The 26563-nt window shown below is 45.3% G+C and overlaps 1 protein-coding gene across 1 annotated transcript; it reads left to right on the top strand.

The window, feature by feature from the left end:
• The first annotated feature begins 1274 nt into the window (after positions 1 to 1274).
• PYCR1 (pyrroline-5-carboxylate reductase 1) lies at positions 1275 to 23186 on the top strand. Its single transcript, XM_088474800.1, has 8 exons — positions 1275 to 1443; positions 11624 to 11734; positions 12556 to 12626; positions 15619 to 15798; positions 16757 to 16978; positions 17298 to 17390; positions 17476 to 17639; positions 22827 to 23186. Exons 2-8 carry the CDS (start codon positions 11668 to 11670, stop codon positions 22990 to 22992), a joined length of 963 nt encoding a protein of 320 aa, XP_088330926.1. The 5' UTR covers positions 1275 to 1443; positions 11624 to 11667; the 3' UTR covers positions 22993 to 23186.
• The last annotated feature ends 3377 nt before the right edge of the window (positions 23187 to 26563 follow it).

Genomic DNA, 26563 nt, shown 5'->3' with positions numbered 1-26563 from the left:
GCTGGAGGGGACACAGAGGGCTGAAGGCTGGAATAATGAGGGGCTGGAGGGGACAGGAGGCTGGAATGACAGGGGGCTGGAGGGGACACAGAGGGCTGAAGGCTGGAATGATGAGGGGCTGGAGGGGACAGGAGGCTTAAGGCTGGAATGACAAGGGGTTGGAGGTTGGAATGATGGAGGGCTGGAGGGTACACAGTGTACTTGAGGCTGGAATGACAGGAGACTGGAGGGGACACAGGGCCTGATTCAGACCCGCTCGCGAACGATCGCAAGCGGGTCGATGTTGGCCCAGTGCGCATGCGCATGAGGGAGCCGTCTCCGTTGTGCGCGAGACCCGGATAGCAACGGCCAAGCCGTCGCTCCGGGTCTCGCTACAAAGGGGGCGTGCTGTTGATGGTGAGTGATAGAACGCCCCCTTTGGTGGGCGTGCCTGCCCAGACGGAGGCGTTGCCATGGTCAGTGGGAATGCTTTCGGCTCTGATAAAGTCGAAAGCACTCCAGGGCTTGCGGCAACGAGACCCTACCACAAGGGTCTCGTCGAAAGCCCGATGGTCGCGATGGTCTTGATCATCACGACCATCTTTTTGGCCGCTCGTATAGCTGTGGGTGACCAGGAGGCCTCTCCAAAAAGTAAGGACGGCCCTGATTCAGAGCTAGCGCTCTGTAAGAGCATCCGTCTCTGAATCAGGGCCACAGAGGTGGAAGCTGGAATGACGGGGCTGGAGGCTGGAATCATGAGGGACTGGAGGGGACAGGAGGCTGGAATGACAGGTGGCTGTCACCACTGCACATACACACACTGCACCCCCTAAAGCAAGAGTCTAGAACCGCCCCTGCAGGTGTGTACCCAGCTTTACACAGGTTCTGTTACTAATTAAAACTAGATGAAAAAAGAGACTTCAAATCAACCAGTGTCAGAATCTGTGTAATTCATGTATAATAAATTAATGAGATGATATGGCAAGCATGGGACGATAGATATCCTTAAAGCCTGGACGGAAAGTTCTTCAGGCCTGTCACACAGCGTGCTCACACCTCACAGCACGTGAGCACAGCTATGATGAGGAAATACGGTACAGAGTCAGCGCTTGAAGAGCAGCTCCCACGTTTGATCAGGACATGTCTGGTCAAATACGGTAAAGGGGCGGGAACGCCGCTGCAAGCCACGCGTCCAATGTTGAGACCGCCCATCATGTGTGTGGCAAATGGGAGTAGGCGTGTCCACGTGGCGGGACGTTGTATAGTGAGCGCTGGGAGGGCGGGGCTTGTGGGGATTTCTTCTAACAAAGCGCTGTCCAATAGGATATGAGGGTGTGGTTTGCGCTGGGACCGGTAATTCGGTGCCGGTATAGTACTGTTCTACTGACCAAGGGAAAACGTCAGAGGAAAGAGTGCCCCTGTACCCTGCCCGGTGGTGGAAGACGTGTGTAAAGCAGCGACAAGGTAATGGGTGCTGATGGTGGTGGACACGTGTAAGAGTTGCATCATACACGCGTGCTGTGATTTTATGTGGTCACCCTGCAGCATGACGTCACTGTGCTGACAATAGTGTTGTTTCAGGATGACATTATGGTTGTTATCTATGGATATATCAGCCAAATAAGAAATAAGGCCACACCTGACTAGTGACCCATAATACTAGGCAGTGTCATGTACCATTAGAGGAAAAGTGAGATTCCCACAATAGTTACAGACGTACACCCCAGCAAAAGTCAAAGCAATAAAACAGAATGCACCGTTTGATTCCCTAATACTCCAGCCTAGACTCCAATGTACAATTAGCAGCTGTCACCCTAAAATATGAAAATCTCTTATGACATGCTTTGCCCGGTATAAATAGCTGGATTGATGTTCAGTATTTCAGATAACTCCAAATAGAATCATTAGCCTATACCCCGATTATTGTGTCATTAGGAAGTTTACAGTGATAGTGGAAAATTCAGTTCAGAGCAGTAAACGTGTCTACTTTCCCTCACTCCCCAATGTGGTGGCACATAGGGCCTGATTCAGAGCCGCTCACTCTGAATCAGGGCAGGGATTTTTTTTTCTTCAAGCCGTTCGCTAAGCTGTGGGTGACCACCCACTGCTTTTGCGAGCGGCCTGGAGATGCTCGCGATTATCACGACCATCGGGCTTGCGAGGAGACCCTGTGGTAGGGTCTCAGCTCTTGCAAGCCCAAGTGGACTTAAGGAAGTCCACTTCTGATATTACTAGTGATGTCAGTAGGGCCGCCCACAAACGCCAGGCGTTCCTTTGGGAACGCCTGCTTTTGCTCAACCACCTACCTACAAAACGGGGCGAGCTGTCAATCAACATCGACAGCCGCCCCGTCTTGCAGCGAGCCCCGGTGCAACTGAACTTCAGTCGCTGCACTTCAGATGCGGTGCATTCGCAGGGGGGCAAACATCGACCCGCTTGCGAGCGGGTCTGAATCAGGCCCCTAGTGCAGAATTGGATTAAACCCATAAATTATTTAACACTTTGGTCAACAGATTTAGAACATCCTTATGCTATGCTTCTGCAATTATTAGGAATCTAAGGGTGGGATGTACTAGGCAACGAATCCGTGATGCCATACATTCCGCCAATTGTCGGGTACATACAGGTGCATGATGGGGAGTATGATCTGTGAGGGAGTATTGCAGGGGAGGCCCTACACTGACTGCACGTCCCTGGGTGATATAAAGGACAGCTCTCCCGGTAAGAGCTGTTCTCTGCGACAGCGGAACTTCAGGGTTTATGACCCAGAAGTCCTTCTGCGCATGCCGTGGGGAGTGCTGGGGCGAAAAGTCCGTTATCTTCATCTTATACTCAATTTCATTGACTTTTCATCAGTGCGAAAAGTCAAGGTAAAAAACGGGGATAATTTTTCGCTTGCCTTTAGCAGGAAAAGAAAGTGCAGATTTGGGGTTTAGGAGTGTAGGCTTAAAAAAATTGCCTGCACCCCTGGGAATGGTCCCTAAAAATAATCTGTGTTAAAAAAAAGTAAAAACAAAAAAAAATTTGTGATAGGCCAAAAATAATATTTTACATTTTGGGGTTTAAAAAAATAGGGAACACACTTCTAAATTAGCGGAATGGAGTCCAGAGGGGGTCCCTTATATGCGGCAGGTGTTTTCTTCATTGTGGGAGTAGCGGCAGGTGCATTTTTGCAGAATTTTTAAAAATCACTTATGGGACGTAAAAATATGCTTGCACTCATTTTCAAGTACCTCAAATTTGATGAGCATAGTTATTTTTCCCCAAAAAAAACCTTCTAAATGCTCTTCTGCTTCACCTTCTTCAAAGTCGCATTTATGCACCTGCCGCGGCTATTTAAAAACCTGACTTTCTTCTGCAGGTAAAAACGGGGGTTCCCATAGTGATTCCCCATGTCTGGACATCTTTAGGGGGGTCTTACAATTATTTCTCGAAAATTCCCATATTTTTTCGGCGATCAAAGTTTCACCGGTTCCCGATTTCGCCTACTTTGGAATTGAATACGGGGAATAGAGGGCACACGCACAATACTTTTCCGCCTGGAAAACAGGCGAAGGAGGCGAAAAGTCCAGTAGGCGAAAAGGCTGGACTTTTTGCCTCAAATTGAATATGGGCCTTAGAGGGAAACTGAAAAGAAACCCATAGGCTTCTATTGGGGAACGCCATCTAAAGAAAATAATATTGCTATTAATCCCAGTTATGTCACAACCCCCCTCCTTCCTCCTGTTTTCCTGGTCTCCCCCCTTCACATGGATGTCCACTCGACACCTCTTTACCTTCTATTATTTAACTTTTTTCTTCTCATTTTTTCTAATGTTAAAATAAAATTAGATGAAACTAGTTTATACAATAACTATTTTTCATACGAGATGTTATCTTTTCACTTTTTTATTTGTGTAATGCATTTGTACTGGTTCATCCATTTGTTATTGGTAGTGTCTAAATCCCCTTCACGGAGAGGACCCTGACATCATCAGCCCGTGTCTAGCATCATTCCCTGCCATCCAAGTGGGCATAGAGGGGGAATATAACCATGTGGCGAGCGTAGCGAGCCCGTAAGGGAACAACAAACTTGTTTAAGTGGGGGCAACTTACTTGTTTAGCTGGCCTTCATGGGCATGAACTGCACTTCCGCCCTCACTCGCATCACTTCCTGGTCCCTAACAAGCAGTGGAAATTAGCTCTACCATTTGTTATTATGGACCTCTGCATAGGTTCCAATGCATATTGTCTTTCATCTACTGGATAAAATATTATTTAAAAATAATAATAATATTGATAAATAGGGTCCTGATTCAGTTAGGAATGATGCTAATTTGCTTGTCCTGACATGATGTGCAGTGTGCACAAATTTCATACATACGTTCAGCTTAATTAGTGAATATTATAATACGCACCACTGTGGAGTTGCTGTTACGGATTCCCAGGCTGTTCCATGTAAACCCCTAGAACCCACTAACAGCCACCCGCTGTTCCATTAGAACTGGGAGACGTTCACCGGTACTTAAGTGGCCGTCTGGACTTAAGTGGCCGTCTGGACTACTTCGAGTAGTAGTGTAAACCACTACTACTCGAAGTAGTAGTGGTTTACACTGGTTACCTTCAGAACCCAGAGAATAATGGAAGATACTGGAAACTGAGACAGAAGTCAGTAGTTTGGCTAAGAAGCCGATGGTGGGGCTTTGAACCCCAATAATGCGGCTAAAGCTGGTAGTACAAATAGAGTTGATACAGTGGCTCGGGTGATGCGGCTTTGAGAGCCGGTGATGAGATGCGGCTTTGAGCTGATAGTGTGGCTGCAGAGATGGTGGTGAAATGGGGCTTTGAAAGCTGATATAATGGCTTGTGGGCCAGCTGGTTGTATGGCTTGTAAGCCGGTGGTGAGATGCGGCTTTGAGCCGGTAGTGTGGCTAGAGAGCTTGTGGTGAGATGCGGCTTTGAGAGCCAGTAGTATGGCTTGTGACCCAGTGGTGAGATGCGGCTTTGAAAGCCGTTAGTATGGCTTGTAATGTAAGCTGGTGGTGAGATGCGGCTTTGAGAGCCGGTAGTATTGCCTGTGAGCCAGTGGTGAGATGCAGCCTTGAGCCGGCGGTGTGGGTGGAGAGCCGGTGGTGAGATGCATCCTTGAGCCGGCGGTGTGGCTGGAGAGCTAATGGTAAGATGCGGCATTGAAACCGGTAGTAGCTTGGGAGCTGGTAGTGCGGCTGGAAAGCCGATGGAGCGGCAATGAAGCTGGCAGCAGCTTGGGAGCTGATGGTGCGGCTGGGAAGCCGATGTTGCTGGATACCAAAACAAGGAGAAACACAGGAGCACTGACCATGCTGCTGAGCCGAGAGATTCACAAGGAACGATATAGTCGGCGAGGCGGCAAAGGGCCAGCGTGCAGAGATAGAGGAAGAAATCAATCAAGTTGCGCTGCAAAGAACACGTGGCGTCCAGATCGCCTAACAACCGACGGAACAGGAACAACATTGCTAGAAGGTGAGAAGTCGTGACCGCGACTTGTAACAGTTGCAATCTAAAATGCATATTGGAATATATTAAAGATGAAGGGTGCCATTGCCAGCGTTCAAACACTGTCACTATGGCACATTGCCTGCATTTCTCCTCTAAATGTCATTATCGCTGATTACTTCTAAATAACCTTAGGTACCTGACAACAATATAGAGTAAATATGTAGTATATACACTTATAATGGAGTAAATACATTTGCAATGTACCATTGCGTAGAGGATTTATCCAGTGATATTAAAAGGGAGGCCTCTATTATTTTGGATCTTATCAATGTTCTCTGTAAGGTTTGACATAAACAGGAACATGTTCTAATCTGAGACTAGGCACACTACATATATATCGTCAGTTTTGCAGGTATTGCACATTCAACATTAGGACCATTGTGATGCTATTTGGAGAGAGGAAAATGAAATCATATAGGGCCTGTTGCATGAAATGCTGTCGCCAGTCATCAGAAAGCCATGTACCTCCGCTTGTACTGTATTCTGAGTCAGCAGCGGCACTGTCCTCAGCTTGTGAGGGCAGCCCTCATCACAGTTCTCTTTATTCACACCAGCCTCATTTCACTGACATTGGACGGATCTCTTAAGTGGCTCTCCTCTGAATAGCCCACAATTTTGTCTACTGTACACACCCACTTTGTGTCTTACATGGAAACTATTGGCAGCCCATACTGTCCATTCAGCCATAAGTGAGAAGTGACTGAGGTGTGTGACTGAATCACACGTAAATGCTCTTAAGCTGTATTTGCAGCAGGGGTGTAACAATAGCCCCCGCTAGGTACAAAGTTGGGTAAAAATGACGGGATTTGGTTTAGAACTCCTGGGACACCCAACCCCCCCCCCCTCCCCCCCTGCGATGACTAATTAGGCACCTTGACGTTTTTAATTATTTTTAATTGGCCAATAATCACAGGTTGTTTTGGGGTTAAGAGTGCAGTGATGGAATTTTGGGTTGGCTTTATGAGTGAAACAAGTATTTTTAGTCTTGCAGGTGGGAGTAGTCTGTCTTTTTCCACTTTTTTTTTTTTTTTTAAAGTCCCCTAAAATTACCCAAATATATATTTATATCCTTTTATATGTACCCCAAATAAAATGAGAACACTTATTTTTGCTGAAAAAATACACTTCTATATCGTTATCCTATGTTAGTTTGGCATTTTTCGGGGTACAGGCTGATTTCCCAATTTTCACCTACACTTTTTGGCCCCTAGTAATGCCCCTTTATGTAGAACCCCCAGTAATGACCTTAGTAGTGCCCCCAGTAATGCCCCTTTATGCAGAGCCCCCAGTAATGACCTTAGTAGTGCCCCCAGTAATGCCCCTTTATGCAGAGCCCCCAGTAATGCCCCTTATGTTGTGCCCCATTGATGCCCCTTATGCAGAGCCCCCAGTAATGTTCTTAGTAGTGCCCCTTATGTAGTGCCCCCAGTAATGCCCTTAGTAGTGCCCCCAGTAATGCCCCTTATATTGTGCCCCCAGTAATGCCCCTTTATGCAGAGCCCCCATTAATGCCCCTTATGCAGAGCCCCCAGTAATGTTCTTAGTAGTGCCCTTTATGCAGAGCCCCCAGTAATGCCCCTTATGTTGTGCCCCCAGTAATGCCCCTTATGTTGTGCCCCCAGTAATGCCCCTTATGCTGTGCCCCCTCCCAGTATAGAACAGGCCCCACTCACCTGTCTGTGCAGTACTTGCCTTTCTTTACGACGGCCGCTGGGCACCTCTCCAGTCCACGCCGCCCCGCATAGACGCTGCAACTGACTGGATCTAATTAGATCCAGAGCGGCAGGCACCGCTCGACATCACCCGCGCGCTGCGTCACTGGGAACGCTGGCCTCTGAAGCAATCAGAGGCTTCTGATCGTTTCAGAGACCACTGTTGCCAGCCTGTAAAGTAAACACTGCCCGATCGGAGCTGTGCTCCGATCGTGGCAGGGGTGTGGGCTGCATATTATATAATATATAATGCGAGCCCACACTGTGGGGCCACAGAACATGTTTATTCGGGCCGCATGTTTGACATGCCTGGCCTACAGAGACTAACCGGTGGTCTGATTGACTCAGTTGAAAAAGTCTTACATTTCTGCAAGTCAAGAGTTGCAAATATAAAGTTAAGGATAATATCAAAAGAAACCCTTTCAGAAACACACAAGCAGCTGCAAGACCGATTTTCCCAGGCAAAAATAGTACCTGGTACAAGAGGATTTCATAACTTAACCCCTATATCTGAAGTTTCCATAGGAACAAAGTGACTCCGTTCAAATAAAAACTTCAGTTCCATTTCTCAGATCAGAACAATCCAACACCAGTCTATATGTCACAAATCTGTATAAATTCATACATAGCATGTGTTTACGATAACACTGGGGAACAGTCATTATGTCACAAATCTGTATAAATTCATACTTAGCATGTGTTTACGATAACACTGGGGAACAGTCAATCTGTTGCCAGGGTTTTAAGAGTCGATTTCGATTAATTTTGTGCTCCTGATCATGACTATGCCATACTTATTTTTTCAATTGGCTCCAGTTTTTGAGATATGCGTATGTCTTTTAATATTTATGAAAAATTTAATTAAACAATGTTAAAAATAGTTAAATATATATTTTTTTTATTCTGATTTCAATTTGATTCGTAAAATGTTATAAAAAGACACAGGATAATTACATAAGTGTTGGGAAGCTATGAGAACCGTTTTTGTGGGATTTTCTTTTGTATTCTTGTTGCAGACAGTCCCTCTGCAGACTCCAACAGTAATCAGCCAATTAGGCTCCATACCGGCCAAAAAGTAGATTAAAACAGTCCAATTCACATCGACACACCAAGATATATACCAAGAAAAGGTTTATTTCTATACATAAAAAAAAAACATCCACAATAAAAATTAGGCATATAAAACAGAGCTTCAGGACCTGAGGTAGTGTGAAGAATTTTGAACTTCCTGTTTCTCCATGCAGACATTGAGGTAATCCACCATCCTTTTTCAGTTTAAATGGTCCGGGTACCTTTTTCTTATTTGGTGTGCCCAGTCTGCATGGGAATAGTTTTTTATCGATTAGGTTCTTTTTACTTAAACTCTGTTTTGTTTTTTTTGTTTTGGTTTTGGTTTTTTTTTGGGGGGGGGGGGGGGGGGGCGGCGGCAATGTGGGTTTTTTTTCTGTAGGGGTCAGCCAGTGGTTTGTTGTTTTTTTTTTTTTGTGTGGGGGAGCGATGTGGTTTATAATTACTCTGTGTAGCCAGCCAACATAATTATTTTGCCTGTGGGGGCAATGGTTTGTTTTGTTTTTTTCTGAGGGGGCCAGCCAATGTTATATTTTTCTGTGCAGGGCAATGTATGTGTTTTATTCCTGCGGAGGCCAATGTATGTGTGTTTTATTCCTGTGGAGGCCAATGTAGTGTGTTTTTTCATCGGTTGCGAATGCCGCATCGCCAGATGGTGTGCCTTGGCAATTTTAATATCTTGCGCTGTGTGCCTCAAGTTGAAAAAGGTTGAAAATCACTGCCATAGACCATACTACCGGAGAGCTCTATGCAGCCGGAGATAGTAGACAGCCGGGGCGTACAGGAGGACCAGCGTAGACTGGGACAGACAGCAGGGATCAGAGCAGGCCAGGATGGAGAGGAGTCGTCAGTGCAGGCCGGGACGGACAGAGGCACAGCAGTCGCCGCAGGCGACACTCAGTTCATGCATTCCTGTGCATGATATGAACCCCGCAATACTATAGGCACGAATCCACCGGAGCTGATGAGGATCTGCTTCCTCCCTCACTGCAAAATCTAGTAGCCATTCAGCAAAATCTGGTAGCCATTTCAACCTGGCCCCCGGGATTTGTCAAGCCCTGGTCTAATTGGACATGTAGAAATCCTCCTATCTGTTGCTGTGAGTGTGGTACGCTTAATGCTAAACATGTTCAACTCCTGCATATAAAGAAACCTTTATATATTCTTCCTTATCACCAAAGTGAGTTTGGGTACGCCTGCTTCCGAACATATTTACTGTGGTGAATGGTTTATATTGTTGAAAAGATACCTTTTATATGTTCATCAGCAAGTTGTTTCAGTGTGAGTTCGGCATGCCAGAATTACCATAGAAAAACACTGCGAGATCATTATTGAAGAAAATGAGTGTTTATTGCATCAAACAATACCACCCATTGTGTATATATTTTTCTTGTAGCTTGCATTTATAAACCGATACAACCACAGTCAAACCGGGGAGAAATGAAAAGAAGAATATCCACCAGTATACTCTTTTAAGAAGATAACAAGGGATGTAGTCTATACATTTCTACATTTTTGTCTATTGATTTACTAAATTTTGTGTTACACCATATAGTAGCGCTTTGCCTTGTGTATCCTTTTCTTGAAATTAGTGTTGTCCTCAATGCTACTTTGGGTGTGGTGGTTCCCAGTTGGATATACTTACTAAAGCTGCTCCTGCGCACATTTTGAAGGTCATTACTTTTTATAATATACTACAGATGTCTGCTTCGCTGTACAGAGGTACCCCCTAATGTTTGGGTATTTTTTTTAATTTTTTCTAAAAGAAATAATTCTAAAAAGAAAAATGTGTGGGGCCTTGAAAAACTTAAAACCATTACTAGCATTTCCATCTATACTGTTGTTAGAAAAAAATCGAGGGATAGCATAGGGTCCTCCCAAACTTTCTGTTACCAGCCAGGACTGGTGCCATTATAGCACGAGAGACCTACGGTTTGGGTTCCCCCACCCTAATACCAACCAGCCCTAAGCCAGTCCTTTGGGTAATTGGGCATGCAAGGAAAAAACAGCACTGTGTCGATAGCACTGGGGCTCTTCCCACGATCATGGACTACTGGGTGTGTGGTAATACAGTTAATTGTAAAAAAAAAAAATAATATATATTGCAGGGCACCTGTAGAAAAGCATAAAATATTAATATAAACGCTTAACGTGGCACTTTATTTAAATAACATATCCCTCTTTTACCTATGTATTACTTACAGTGAGAATGTCTACTTCGGTCCCTGTAGCTTCCACATCCTGGCTTGGCAACAATAAACTCATTAATGTTGTACAACTTGTCCATAAGGGACACTATTGTGAATGACAGGCTTGGAGCTTGTCATTCCATTGAAATGGGAACACTCCGGTCAGAGTGTGAGAACAGCCAACCAGAGCGCACCCATTAATTTATATGGGAATGACCGGCTCTTTTGTAGCTATCTTGCTCGCTAGAGGCACCTCCTATTGTTTGGCGACTTTTTCTGGTGCTTTTCAGGCGAGTTGCAAACAGCTGGCTATTATACCTGGCAACTTATATGCTTAACATTAGATCAGGACGCAATTTGTGGCTGGGTGTCTTTCATTGACGTGTTTCTGGCAGTTTTCCGGCGAATCGCACTCCATTGCATATTGCTATTTGTATCTCGCCAGAATTGTGGCAGTTTTTACAAAATGGAGGCTAATCCATTCCCCCCCAAAAAGTGCATTAAAACCATAAATGTGTGAACACACTCTTAAGGTGCTGAAAGTAACATGGCAGAAAAAAATACATAGTAATGTCATTGGCTGCATATAAACCTTATGTATGGTGTACCTCCAACATGGCTTACTTACATGATGTGCCTGTCACTCTATGTACATTTACAGTTCATGCTTAAAGCAACACATCAGCCGTCTCTGGCAAATTATTTCTCGCACCATTGTTTTGATTACTGACCTCAGTTACGTTTGCCTTGAAAGTGCTGTATGTGCACTTTACCAGTATTTACTGCGTCTGTGTGCACACGTCATGCTACAGGCATGGCTCAGATGTGCAGTGCAGGCTGACATGTGTGAGTAGGTTATCAGTTATTAAGATAAATATTTCTGTACAGTGTCGGTGTGTCTGGACTATTAATGATTAATAATGCACAAACAGTAGTAGTTAAAAGGAACACACAGAAAAAAAAAATGTCAGATTTATTAGTGATATGCAGTAAAGCAAGATAACTATTATGATAACTCATAGGTGTATATGTATTTAGACGTTGCACACGTGATTCTTTCTTTGTAAGTGAACACATTAAAGTGTTGGTGATTTGTGTGTGCTCAGCTGTTTGTCGGTGGTGTTTGCCTGCTGATTGGTCATCTGCTTGATTTTGTAGGTACTGTCTTTGTGGTTATTATCCAGATCAGACCAAGAACCATCATGAGTGTGGGATTCGTAGGTGCCGGACAACTGACCTACGCCCTTGTTAGGGGCTTTACCGCAGCAGGTATTTATCAACCTTTATCTGTAGTGTTTACATAATACGGAGCGCTTTACAGTGAATATTTAATCATTCATATCAGTATCTGGCTTGGGGATTACACACTAAGGGCCTGATCCGGCAAGAAACACAGTTGACAATACGCACGCAATCGTCCGATTGTTGCATTCTGCGCATGCATCACAGTGCGCAAACTAGCTATTGCGTTGAGGACTGCGATCGCAGAGGTTATGCAGACCCCGCGTAGAGTGGTTGACAGGAAGCACAGCTTGTGGGTGGTGACGGGGGGGGGGGGGGGGGGAAAGGCAGGCACGCCAGTGCTTTCTCACACCGTTTCTGGGGCGTGCATAAATTATCCACTGAGAAGGCCTACGCAGTGTGAGGTCTCATAGCGTGTATGGTTGTTGCCAATATCTGAAGGTCAGGTCTTGTGCAACTGTGCGTGAGGCTGCAATAGTACTCGATTGGTTTTGCTGTGTTGCTAAAGTATACGTGTAAATGTGAGTAAAGGGAAGTGAGCGTCCTTATGTTAGGCTGCGATCACAATGCGAATGCAATAATTTACATATCACCGCTGATATTAGCAACTGCGTTGCATGCATTTTAGCTGAATAGCGATCCATGCTGAATCGGGCCCTAAATTCTTCCACACAAGCACACACAACACATTAGGGTTAATTAATGTACCGGTTTTTGGACTGTGGGAGTAAACCAGAGCACCCAGAGAGTTGGTTACTGCCTATAGACATCTGGGCAGCATACACACATTGCACTGTTTCAAAGATGTGTACAGACTCCAGTATTGGTGATCCCGTCTCATCTTACAGGAGTATTGGCGGCACACAAGATCACCGCAAGCTCCCCTGACACTGATCTGCCCACTGTGGCTGGACTAAGGGTAAGATGCAGCTTTTAAAATGCTGAACAGCGATGTTTCTGCTATGATTTACAATGCTGAACTGTTATTCTATACATTTGAATACATATACAGACATTTTTGTAAATATCTTTATAAACCTTGAGCTTTGATGTCATCATATCAGTCTATAAGGCAAACATATGTATTGTAAAGTTGTAAGGGACGGTACCCTGCTTACTGCAACCTATTAAGTATATTGTCACCTCAGATTTCTGTGACAAGTGTAAAAGTATTCCACATGAGGATGTTGCATTATTCAGCAATTTCGTGAAAAAATTAGATTTGTAACAAATTACTGTAACTGGCTAGAAGTATAATCTGGATATTTACTATTTCTCCTTGGTTTGTTTCTAGACCGCTATTAATAATTCATACTTCTACAGTGTTCCATGGCAACCGCATGGCACAGTACAGTATGTAGTGTTCATAGGCTTTAGAACAACCCCCTGAGCTCTGTCTACACTTTGCAATCCACCTCTCTTTCTACCCCCTCTGTCGTAACATGACTTGCTGATATCTGTGCAAGCCTGGGTCTTTATAGCAGACTTAAGACACACATCCACTAGCAGACCAAAAAACGACTGCACGAAACGACTGCAGTCTGTGCTGTGCCTACACTGAGCATTCAGTCATTCAGTGTAGGCACATCAATCATCCCCTACCATGCTCAACCTGACGTTATCGTTAGGTTGTACGGCATTTTCGGGTGATGATTGATGTCGGAAACGACCAGCGGGAGCGCGCATCGCTGGTTGTTTCCGACATAAAAGTGCATGATTTGGGCACGATTACTGAGCGATTGCAAGATTCCGATGTCGTAATCGTACAATCGCTCAGTTTGATCAGTATGTGGATGTGCGCCTTGACTGTCTGCAGACCCTCCAACATGACCCCTTCCATCAGGTACACAATTCCCTCTCAGTTTATGATTGCCAACACCTGTGCTGAAGTAAATACTTAAAAGAAAGGATGTTGGAGGATCTGTGTCTGTTCTAGGCAGCCATACTCGCTTTTTCCAGAGAAATTTAACATAGGCGTTGGTATTTCGACACCTATGTTAATCCCGACGTCAGAACGCTGAGAGGACGCCGGACTGATCGTCTTCTGCCGGGGGTGAGTATACACTCAGTTGGGGGTGGGGGAGTTGGGTTTAGGGACCCCCGGGGGAACTTGGGGTTAGGCACTCCCCCCTGGTATTTGCCGGCAGTAATAATACCGAAAGGATTAGGATGCTGACACTTGTCAGTCAGTATTCTAACCCTCCCCCTTTACACCCCCTCCCCCCCAGTGCTTAACCCTCCATCTTTTAATCTATTGGTATTCTTACTATTGTATTGAAGAAAAGAAAAGGATATTGTACCCCAGTGTGGAGAGATGCGATAGTGGGATTTGGCTGGGGGGGGGTCACTAGCTGACAATGGTGTAACTAGGGGGGTCGAGCGGGGCTCGTGCCCTGGGCGCCATCAGACCGGCGGCACAGGGGGGGGTGGACACACACGACACCGACCGCGGTCCAGGACACGGATGGTTTGTGTAGTGCGGAACGCACTGAGGGCCTGATTCAGCAAGCAACGCAAGTGAGAGAACGCACAGTATGAGTCGATATTTGCGATCTGCGCGTGCATGAACTGGTTGCTGAGCACAGTAAGGGCTCTCTGAGTACGCAGGGAGCCCGCAGAGACCTTCGATGTTGATTGACAGGAAGTGCCATTTGTGGGTGGTGACATGGGTGTGGTCGGCTGAACGCAGGCGTGCCTGTGCGTTCACACGCCGTTAAAGGAGCATGCATAAATTAATCTCAGTGCTCATTGACTCCTGCGCCCACTGCCAGAGCCGGGCGGGTGATGGGAGAGACGTCATGACTTCTCTCCCATGATGCAGAGCGGGCCAGCCCGGGAGGATGGAGGAGGAGACAATGGCAGCGGCGGGAGCAGGAGCAGGTTTTCAGGTGTTTGTTTTTTTTGTGTTTGTTTTTGTCTGGCACTGCTGGGGGGGTGGGGCTACTACTGGGGACATTATACAAGTTGCACTTCATAGGGGGGGACCACTACTGGGGGCACTTCATAGGGGGGGACCACTACTGGGGGCATTGCGTAGGGGGGACTGCTACTGGGGGCATTATATAAGGGCCACTGCATAAGGGGGGGGGGGGTACTGCATAGGGGGGGCTACTACTGGGGGAACTACTACTGGGGGCACTATAAGGGGGACCACTACTGGGGCATTATATAATGGGCACTGCATAGAGGGGACCACTACTGGGGGCACTGCATAAGGGAGACCACTACTGGGGGCAACTGCATAAGGGAGACCACTACTGGGGGCACTGCATACGGGGACCTCTACTAGCTGCACTGTATAAGGGGCATTGCTGGGGGCACTGTATAAGGGGCACTGCTATTGGGGACATTGCAAGAGGGGCACTACTACTTGGGGCATTAAGGTGCATATGGAAAGGAATGTTCCCAGAGTGACGAGAAACGGTGGTGTGTCCTGTTGCCACGCCCCCATTTTCCAATGGCTACGCCCCTTACGCCATGTGACCACACCCACTTTTCGGTTCAGCAGCACATAATTGTGGGGGGAGGGGAGCTCCGTTTTTTTTACTTGCCCTGGGCTTCAAATACCCTAATTACGCCACTGCTAGCTGACGAGATAGTGGAAAAATATTTACCCTGGCGAGAGGACTCAAAAAGGGAGTGAGTTGTGATAATGTGAGAACCTGGGCTAGTGGAGACTTTGTAAGCAGTTGCTTAGGGTTTGTTAGGCCAGGTTAAGAGTTTGCAAATTTATGAGCCAGGTGGTTAGCTTGGGTATTATGCATTTGCCCATAGTAGCGTGTGCCAGTCATACAGTGGTCAGAGGCAGAGCGTGGGAAATGTTCAGCTGTACAAGGCAGGATCAGACACTATAATGCAGTGTGATAACATGATATAGAGCAGTTTTTCATTTGTAAAATTTGTATTTTCAGAAAATTGGTATAAATTTCACCACAAGTAATAAGGATACAGTGAAGAACAGTGATGTCCTTTTCCTGGCTGTGAAACCTCTAATCATTCCCTTTGTGCTGGATGAGATTGGCTCTGACATTGAGGACCGTCACGTGGTTGTGTCATGTGCTGCTGGGGTCACTATCAGCTCTATAGAGAAGGTAATGGTAGTTATCACTTCATAGCGTCAGATAACAGATGGCTAGTTGTCTATGCTCCTGAACAGAAACAGAAAACACAAAGAAAAGAACCAAGAGGTAAACTGCTTATATACCTGGATAATTGCTACATATTTAGGACACCACATCACTTTTTTGCCCTTCTCAAACCAGGGGGCAGCTAGCCTGATTACTAATGGTATTCTCTAAAGGCAGTCTACTACAGGTACAGGTGTCACAACAAGACCCACCCAGTGAAGAATGATGTGCGTGGGAAAGGGTTATGCAAATCAAACATAATTAATCTATTTTAAAAATGTCTAAAATTCCTCAATATTATCTCACACTTTTAAACAACTAAGAGCTGATACTGTTAAAATAACCTCAGCTACTTCCTGACTGATCTCGGACAGGAAACCAATCAATTCTCTGCATACAGATGTATCCTCATACACCCAGCTTCAATACGCCATGAGGTGTGAGAGAGCCGCCAGGTCCCGTGTGTCTCTGCTTGTGCCGAGTGTCTTATTCACGACACTGAATCTGTATACGACGCACTATGGAACTTGCTGTGGAAAAAAGCCATGGCCTCTGCGCTTTAACACTTCCTGTACTGATTCATACTTAGTTGCCCACAGATATGTGTCGCATATCAAATTCATTAGTGCAGTCTTGTGGTGCATCTTATTCGCATCGCCTTGCGACTAAGATGCATTTGTAGGTGAAAGACAGTCTAATGGGACCTGGCGTGACTGCAGGAATAATGTATGAGAACACATCTGTATGTGTACCATCATATACAAAAAGTCCATCTAGCACGTGAGTTCTTTAAGAACCCTCGCTATCTAATTCATACCTTATATCTCTCCTCTGCCTGGCCTCTCTCTCTTAGGCCTGTATTGCTACATATCAGGAAACCGTATTTCTCATTCCTCACAGTAATCCTTTCCCACCTTCACAGAAACTCAGCACCTTTCACCCAGCCCCCAAAGTAATCCGCTGCATGACAAATACCCCTGTGATCGTTAGAGAAGGGGCCACAGTGTACGCCACAGGGACCCATGCAGAGGTAGAGGATGGGAAGCTTCTGGAACAACTGATGCAGAGCGTGGGATTCTGTACAGAGGTGGAGGAGGATCTCATTGACGCAGTGACAGGACTGAGCGGAAGTGGACCTGCTTATGTGAGTTTGTACAGGAGATGAGAAGGGGATGAAGAGTCCAGTACAAGGATTGGGAGGATTGAGGACACATTTCTTATCCCCCACCAAACTCAATTGTCCATTTTTGCCTTCAGGGAACATTCCTGATTTTCAGATGTGTAAATAGTCCATTTGCAGGTGTCTGGGTGTTTCAGGGACATGGGGAGATTTGGGTGGTATTTATATTGCCCTGATTTTTTTCTTGGAATGTTGGGGGGTATATACATGGAAATTGCAGAATGAGGATCTTGGTGCAAATACATAACATCATGCCATTCATTTTTTGGTTGGCTTTCCTCAGGCATTCACAGCCTTGGATGCACTTGCAGATGGAGGGGTGAAGATGGGCCTTCCCAGGCGGCTTGCCGTTCGTCTTGGAGCTCAGGCCATGCTGGTCAGTATGGGTTTCTTTCTGTTTTATAACTGTTCCTTTTTTTTCCCAAAGAAAGTCAGGATGTTATTGCTTTTATCTGTTACAGGGGGCAGCGAAAATGCTGCTGGAATCGGAACAACACCCTGGGCAGCTAAAGGATAATGTGTGCTCACCAGGAGGGGCAACTATTCATGCTCTGCACTTCCTGGAGAGCGGTGGCTTCCGATCCCTACTCATCAATGCCGTGGAGGCATCCTGTATCAGGACCAGGTAAGCAATCAGCCAGTAATGGTCCACGCTAGCCCCCTTTGAATTCTTACCAGAATCTGGATTTCCATTATCATCTTCTCATGTCAGTTTTATAGCTAGTATTTCAGTCTCAAACTCTTAGCATATTTTGCCTTCAGGAAATACACTGGATCTAAAAGTATTTTTTTCCTCAATTTATTTATATACCAGAGTGAAATAACATCCATACAGAACTGTGTAATAGTGCCACCCTGTGGCCAAACATTACAGTAAAATATGAGGCCTTATTTAATACAAAAAACATAGCTGTGTTTTTACTATAGCAACAAGATATATTTCATCAGGTTAATGCAAGTCATCTGTTTGCTATAGGTCTATAGGTTACATTTGATGCAGATACTTATTGATGTTTACATATACAGTACTAATATGTTAAGCAATGCTGTACAATTGGAGAATATTTTTGCATATTTTTCTTCTCCATGAAAACACACGCGTGCACGCACACGCCAATTAAGTCAGATGGTATGTCTTTGGAGATCGTAAGGAAACCATGCTAACACGGGGTGAACATACACTCTTCAGCGAGTTAGTATTTATTGGCTGTGCCCTGTCTCACCTGTACCTTGTGTGGGCTGAGTAGCTGCAAATAATATACCATCATCATTTAGTATACTAAAATAATATTAATATTTTATTTATAAAGTGATAAGATCTGAAGCACTGTATTCAGTAAGTAGAAGATACAGGGCATTAGTATAATATGATACAGCATAGGAATAAGTACCTTACTTCTGAGGTAAGAGAACGTGTGCACATTGTAAATCAGATAGCTGTGTGACAAATATGTAGCAGATCAGGACAAACGTGTCAGTGTGCACATTGTATATCAGATAGCTGTGTGACAAATATGTAGCAGATCAGGACAGTGAAGCAAGATCTTATGGACTGCGGTTATGTGCTTGTTGTTGGAGAACAGTTTTGAGGTATTATATGAAGCTCTGTGTGAATGATGGCATGAGGAAGAGAATGCCAGAGAATAGGGGCAGCATGAAAGAAGTCTTTGAGCATGAGTGAGAATAGATGAGGAGAGAGGTCATGTGCAGGGTGGAGGCTCTGTCTAGGGAAGTACCTAGAGGTGAGGGAGGAGGTGTGATATACACTGGTCAGCCATAATATATCCATGTGCCTAATATAGTGTAGGTACCCCTAGTGCCTCCAAAACAGCTCTGACCTGTCGTGACATGAACTCCACAAGACCCCTGAAGGTGTCCGGTGGTATCTGGCACTTGGACATTAGCAGCAGATCTTTTGAGTTCTATAAGTTATGAGGTGGGGCCTCCATGGCTCTGACTTGTTTTTCCAGCACATCCTACCTTCTCGCCTTCTACGCTCCCTTTCCTCTACTGCCTGCTCCCACCTTGCTTACCTTTTCAACTTATCTCTCTCCACCAGCATCTTTACCTCATCGTTCAAACATGCTCTTGTCACACCTATTTTTAAAAAAACCAACCTCGACCCGTCCTCACCTGCCAATTACCGCCCCATTTATCTTCTCCCTTTTGCCTCCAAACTTCTTGAGCGGCTTGTCTACAGCCGCATCACCAGCTATCTCTCTGACAACTCCATCCTTGATCCTCTCCAATCTGGCTTTCGCCAACATCACTCCACTGAAACTGCCCTGGCCAAAGTCACCAATGACCTGCTTGCAGCCAAATCCAGGGGCCACTTCTCTCTGCTTATCCTCCTGGATCTCTCTTTGACACCGTGGATCATACCCTCATCCTTCGCATACTCTTCTCTTCAGACCTTTGGCATCTCTAACACCGTCCATGGCTGGTTCACTTCTTACCTCACCAACCGCTCCTTTTCTGTGTCTGCCTCTGGCCCCACCTCCCCCCCCCCTTCCACCCTTCCCGTTGGTGTCCCAAAGGGTTCTGTCCTGGGCCCACTGCTCTTCTTCCTGTACGCTTCTAAACTTGGAGAACTCATCAGCTCCCTTGGCCTCCAAATACCACCTCTATGCCAATGACACACAACTATACCTCTCCTCTCCTGTACTCTCCCCTTCTGTCCTTTCTCAGGTAACCAGTTGCCTCTCCACCATCTCTTCCTGGAAGTCCGAGCGCTCTCTGAAGCTCAACATGGACAAAACCGAACTTATCATTATCTTTACCCCTAATAGAGTCTCCACTCCAACCAGTCTCGCTATCACTGTTGACAGCACAATCATCTCCCCTGTCCCCCAACTTCGCTGCTTGGGTGTCACCCTTGACTCCACCCTCTCCTTCACACCCCACATTCAATCTCTGGCTCAATCCTGTCGGCTCCAGCTACACAACATCGCTCGTATTAGGCCTTTCCTCTCCCTGAATGCTACCAAACTGATTATTCATTCACTAATCATTTCTCGGCTTGACTACAGCAACCTTCTCCTTACTGGCCTCCCACGTTGCCATCTTGCTCCCCTCCAGTCTGTTCTCAATACGGCAGCTAGACTTATCTTCCTCTCCTGCTGTTCCACTTCTGCTGCTCCCCTCTGCAAAAACCTGCACTGGCTCCCATTCCTCTACAGAATCCTCTTCAAACTCCTCACCTTCACATACAAGGCCCTCTCTAATTCTACTGCTCCCTACATCTCCAACCTCATCTCCTTACACACTCCCTCCCGCTCACTCCGGTCTGCCAATGACTGTTACCTCTCCTCCACCCTGGTTACTTCATCTCATGCTCATGTCCAAGATTTTGCTCGTGCAGCACCCCTTCACTGGAATGAGCTCACTCGCTCGATTAGGCTCTCCCCGACCTTGCAGAGCTTCAAACGTGCACTGAAAACCCACCTGTTCATCAAAGCATACCCTTCCACCATATAACTGTCACCAAGTCTCTGTCCCTCCTGCCTCAGCCATCTCTACCTCGCCTACTTCCTGCACTCAGATTCCCCTCTACACACTCATGCCTCATGTCATCTGTCCGTCTCCCCTCTCCCCTAGATTGTAAGCTCCTAGGAGCAGGGTCCTCCTCCCCACTGTCTCACAGCCTTCTTCTCTAGCACTTCTATGACAGCCTTCACCTTCCCAGCTGTATTGTGTATGGAGAATTGTGTTGCTAATTGTTACTTGTGCTCTGTTTATAATTGGTTACTGTATTGTAATGTAATATTCTGTGTACCCTTTACTGTATGTACGGCGCTGCGGACCTCTTGTGGCGCCCTATAAATAAAATGTAATAATAATAATCCCGCAGATTCTCAATCAGATTGAGATCTGGGGAATTTGGAAGCCAGGGCAACACCTTGAACTTTTTGTCATGTTCCTCTAGCCATTCCTGATCTATTTTTGCAGTGTGATAGAGTGCATAATCCTGCTGATAGAGGCCACTTTCATTAGGGAATACAGTTACCATGAAGGGGTGTACTTGGTCTGCAACATTGTTTAGGTAGGTGGTGCCTTTACGTGTCAACGTAACAGCCACATGAATGCCAGGACCCAAAGTTTTAACAGCAGAACACTGCCCAGAGCCTCTGCCTGCTTGCCTTCTTCCCACAGTGCATCCTGGTGCCTAGGTAAACAACGCACATGCACCCATTTGTCAACATGAATTAAAAGGAAATGATTTATCAGATCAGGCCACCCTCATCTGTTGTTCCATGGTCCAGTTCTGACACTCAGGTGCCCATTGTAGGCGCTTTTGGCAGTGTACAGGGGTCATCATGGGCACTCTGACTGGCCTGTGGCAACGGATGTGGATTAACAGACAGTAAAAAGGTTGACAGTGTCTAGCTAGACATCAGATGTTAGACAGTCAATAGGTAGACGGGGACAAAAGGTCGACAGGTACAGATGGTCGTAAGGTCAACCCTCCCCTTGGTGCCTAACCCTAAACGTCGGGGTAGGTGCTTGACCCTAACTGTCCTTTCTAGTCCCTAACCTTCCGGCAAGTACCTAACCCTCCCTCTTGGTGCCTAACCCTCCGGTAAGTGCCTAAGCCTAAAAAACATTTTAAAACATGTCGACCATTTTTTTTGTTGGCCCGTTTAACCCTGTCGATCATTTGTACCTGTCGACCTTCTTACATGTTGACCTTTAGTGTGTCAACCTTTTGTACATGTCGACTTTCTGTCCCAGTCGACCTATTGACTGTCTAACATGTGGTGTCTATCTAGACATTGTCAACCTTTTTACTGTCCATCTATAGTCCGGAACCCTGTGGCAACGCAGCCCAATATGCAGCAAGCTACTATGTACTGTGTGTTCTGACACCTTTCTATCATTGCCAGCATTAACTTTTTCAGCATTTTGTGCTACAGAAGCTCTTCTGTGGGATAGGACCAGATGGGCTAGCCTTCGCTCCCCATGCACATCAATGAGCTTTTGGCGTGCATTATCCTGTCACTGGTTGTCCTACCTTGGACCACTATTGGTAAGTACCAACCACTGCACATCGGGAACACCCAAGAGATGCTCCGATGCACTCGTCTAGCCATCACAATTTGGCCCTTACCAAAGTTTCTCAGAGTTTTACACTTTCCCATTTTTCCTGCTTCCAACACATCAACTTCAAGAACAGAGTGTTCATTTGCTGCCTTATATATCCCACTCCTTGAAAGGTGCCACTTTAATGAGATAATCAATGTTATTAACTTCATCTGTAAATGGCTTTACTGTTATGGCTGATTGATGTAGATCAGTATACAGACTGGCATGGAGCAGCAGCACTTGCTGAGCAGCAGGAAAGGTGTATGTATGAGTCGCAGAATGTATAAGTGGAGCCAATCTGTTCAGTGATAGACCACATGGGACAGTGTTACACCAGCCTTGTCCAGATACGATCAGAGCATGTACCAGCATTTGTGTCAGAGTGGGAAGAGGGAGGTATTGAGATATTATTTCAAGCCATATCAATATGTTAGCATGTGTATGCAAGGACAGCAGAAGAGGGCAGAGCTGAAGACTGACATATAGTCCCAACTTGGGAATTGGAGAGAGTGGAATGATTTTTATCATTAGTGGACAGATGTAGTATGAGGAATAAATGCTTCTTATCACCAGTATAAATCTCTATAGGAGTAGTGTAATAAAAATTCAAGCATTGGTAACATTGTATAGTATGGACTCCTTACTACCATGACAGATATATTGCACCTTTACCTAACCTGTTACTATCTTGCCTCTGCTAAAGAGTTCTCCTGTCTTATTTGCAACACAGGGAGTTACAGTTTTATGCCGACCAGGAGAAAATCCCAGCCGCTGCCATCAAAAAGACAACACTAAGCAAAGTGCAGCAAGAATCCCCACTGGTTTCTACTGCTCCCCAAGGAGCCAAAGTTAGTCTCTTCAACAACAAGTCAGCCATGGGAGTAAAGAGATTCTAACATCTTCCAGTAATCCGGAGAAGCCAGAGCCATAAGCAGGCTGTGGAGAAGGGGGGCGATGTGTGTGTGTGTGTGAGATCATGGCATTAGAGCATCTGAGAGTATGTGTGTGTGCGGGTCTTTTGGTTCTTACTGTTGTGTCCATTATTTTTACTATTTTTATCACATCCAAAAAAGTTAATTAAACCATAAAAGAGTGTAAAGATATTTTATTTTGGCAGTTTGACCACATCCATAAATGCTAAGTTGTCAAATCAATGAGCAACAAAACATAAACTTTTAGATGCTTTAGATTAAAAAATCTTCTAATACGATCTACAGATAGATGTAGATGTTTCAGGTAGGCTCGTGAGGTAGAGGTTTATTTCCTATGCTCATCTGCCTGTAAGCATTTTCAAAGAGAACATCATCATATCATGTTTCATTTAATTATGATAAAAAGTAATAAGTACCTTAGTTCAGGTGTTACCAAACTCCGCCATTACAGTCCAGGTTACGGTTATGCATGCTTGAGCGCAGGGGACTTACTTAGTACCTCAGTCAATTTGATTTAACCACCTGGACTTAACCACGGATATCCTTAAAACATGCTCTGCTTTAGTAGAAGAAAAACAATTACTTAAATTTTCATGTGGCATCGTTTGTAGTCACATTTTGATTATCAAGAAGCTGGGAGAGTGATAAATCTTCATACAACTGCCCAGTACTTGAGGCCCTGCCTGGCACTTTTTGAGCTGGTGACTGTAATTCTTTATGAAGTACCACACAAATTAAACCTTGTGTTTTGTTTTTTTAAGAAGACTTTGAAATTCCAGACAGCATTAGTATGCTTGTATCTCCTTATACAGCAAAGACAATATACTCAAAATGGTAAACCAAAATGTTTCCATTAAAAATGCAAAAAAATTAACTTAAAGCAAATGTGTGTTTTTATTTTTTGTAACCATCACAAAGATGTAGGTTGCGGTTCTTGCTACAACATTAATCTACCTCTCTAAAACTGCAAAAAGCTGTATTGTACAAGTAGGTTTTCATAATAAAATATACACTTTTATTATAATGCATTTATACATGTTAGAATGAAATGCATAAAATTTGTAATGAGATAAAGGTATTCGAATACTCGCGTTTCTTGACAATAATATACCACCAGCTTTCCAGCCTCTCCAATGGATCCCTAGCAGCATCAGCAGCTTCCATGCTGCTGCCGGCTCTCAAAGCTGTACCATAGAACACAGACCTGTGTACCGGCTCTCAAAGCTCCAGTACACTAATTAGTACACAAATTTCTGTACCAACTCTTATGGATGCAGTACACGAACTAGTACTCAAGCTTGCGTACTGGCTCTCAAAGCAGCATCAATTATTCACTTTCTTCCTGCTACCAACTCCAAGCCGCACCATCGGCTTACTAAGCCACATCAATTGTGTACTTTCTTCTGTTACCGGCTCCAAGCCACACCATCGGCTCTCAAAAGCCATATACATTTGTTACTCTCTTCTGCAACCTGCTCCAAGCCGCACCATTGGCTCTCAAGGCCGCATCAATTGTGTACTTCTGTAATCTGTTCCAAGCCGCATCAATTGTTACTCTCTTCTGCAACCTGCTCCAAGCCGCACCATTGGCTCTCAAGGCCGCATCAATTGTGTACTTTCTTCTGTAATCTGTTCCAAGCCGCATCAATTGTAACGCTCTTCTGCAACCTGCTCCAAGCCGCACCATTGGCTTCAAAGCCACACCGTCAGTTCACTTAGTCGTACCATCGACTCCCAAGTCTACCTGAACCTGTTTCTGTTCCTGTAGTTCCTCTCATCACTGAATCCCATTGTACCTTCGTGTGAATCACTACTACCCCGACTTATAAGCCCAGGCAGCCGCCTAAGTACCGGTGAACGTATCCTAGTTCTAAGGGAACAACGGGCGGTTGTTATTGGCGGAAGACCTCGCTAGCCTGGGTTCTAGGGGATTCACGTGGAGCAGGCTTTGGAATTGATAACTGCCACAATATATATCAGAAACCAATCTTATTAATTGCATTTGAAATCTGCTAGGTTCCGTATCTGAGGAACAATATTATTGGTCTCAGAAGTCAAGAAAAGCAGAAAAAAGATTTATACTATATTTTAATTTCCATGAGCATCTGAGTATGTCTATTGTGACATCCTACATTTCTTCTCAGATATTTTTTACAGATTTGTATCATTTTGGCTCTCTGCAACAATAAAATATTTACTCCATGTCTACAGTGTCTTAAACCAGTTACACATCACCAATGGGAAAAGTCAAGGAATTCAAAGTGAACCTTCAATATGCTTAATACCATATTAAGGATTAAATGAGAAATGTAAACGGTTAAACTACACAGACTATGTTAATCTTTTCTGCATCCAAAATGATGTAATCTTTCATAAACATAGGTGAGGCTAATTAAAACAAATTACTTTGTATCTACGTTTTAGTACAAATTTACTTTATTGGGTATAAAGATAGCATGGGGTAATAAAATAGCTTGTACCATGAACAGCCAAAGTATAGGCCAAATGCTTACATATCAAACCTATTAATTTTAAATATACAGTGTTACAATTAATTAGAGCTTGACCAAAACCTACAGGTATCTCCATTTCCTTCAGGGGAATGCCCCACTGAGCGCTAATGGCACGAAAGGGGCATATATTCTTCGAACCTACCAGCTGGCCGACTCGGAACTCGTCTGCCTTCAACCGACGCTTAAAAACCTTAATATCCAAGCCTGAGGAAACTGATCATTCGACCGGAAAGAAAGGAGGGTGCAGGCCATTGATGAAACTGGAAGCCCCTGAGCTTCCTCCAACAAGAGAGGGTGGGAGTAATGGGATGTGGTTAAGATACTGCCGCCCGGAATCCCGACGCTGGAAGCTTGACCAGGGACTAAAGATAGGCGTCTAAATCCCAACGCCTATCTTTAGCCCCACGCTGAAATCCCGACACCCAACATACGGAATGAAGGTAAGCCGAGGTTTTTTAGCTGCGGGAGGGGGTTAGGTTTAGGCATCCCAAGGGGGACTTAGGGTTAGGCACCCCGCCGGGAGGTTTTGGGGTAGGGGGGGTTAGGTACCCACCCCTCGGGAAGGTTAGGTTAGTGTGCGGGAAAGGGGTTAGGGTACTTAAAACCCCTAGTCGGGATCTTCAATGTTCGGGCTTCCGACATCTGTATTTGGTCCGCCGGGAATAGATCCGGCGGCATTACATACCAATTCTGGGAGGGTGAACAGCAGGAAAGATAGGGATCCAAGAGGCAATATGTGCCGGAATTTGCATCCACTGTTTCTCTATTTCAAGCCACTAGTTTGATGCAGCACCCCTAATCCATTCCACGACTCTTCTGTAGCAGGGTTGCTCAATAATAGCCCTGTAGGGCAACTGGAGCGAAGGACTTTCCTTCGCTCGTAGTGTCTCATCAAAGGGGGCGTGCTGTCGATGTTGACTGACAGCACGCCCCTTTGGTGGGCGTGCCGGGGGCGTGCCTGCCAGACGGAGGCGTTCCCAAGGGAACGCCTACCGTCTGAAACCGGCCCCACTGACATCACT

This window comes from Taudactylus pleione, unplaced genomic scaffold (assembly GCF_031769625.1).
Source record: "Taudactylus pleione unplaced genomic scaffold, aTauple2 ptg000016l, whole genome shotgun sequence".
NCBI classification, from domain to species: Eukaryota; Metazoa; Chordata; class Amphibia; order Anura; family Myobatrachidae; genus Taudactylus; species Taudactylus pleione.
This window is presented reverse-complemented; position numbering and strand designations above follow the sequence as displayed.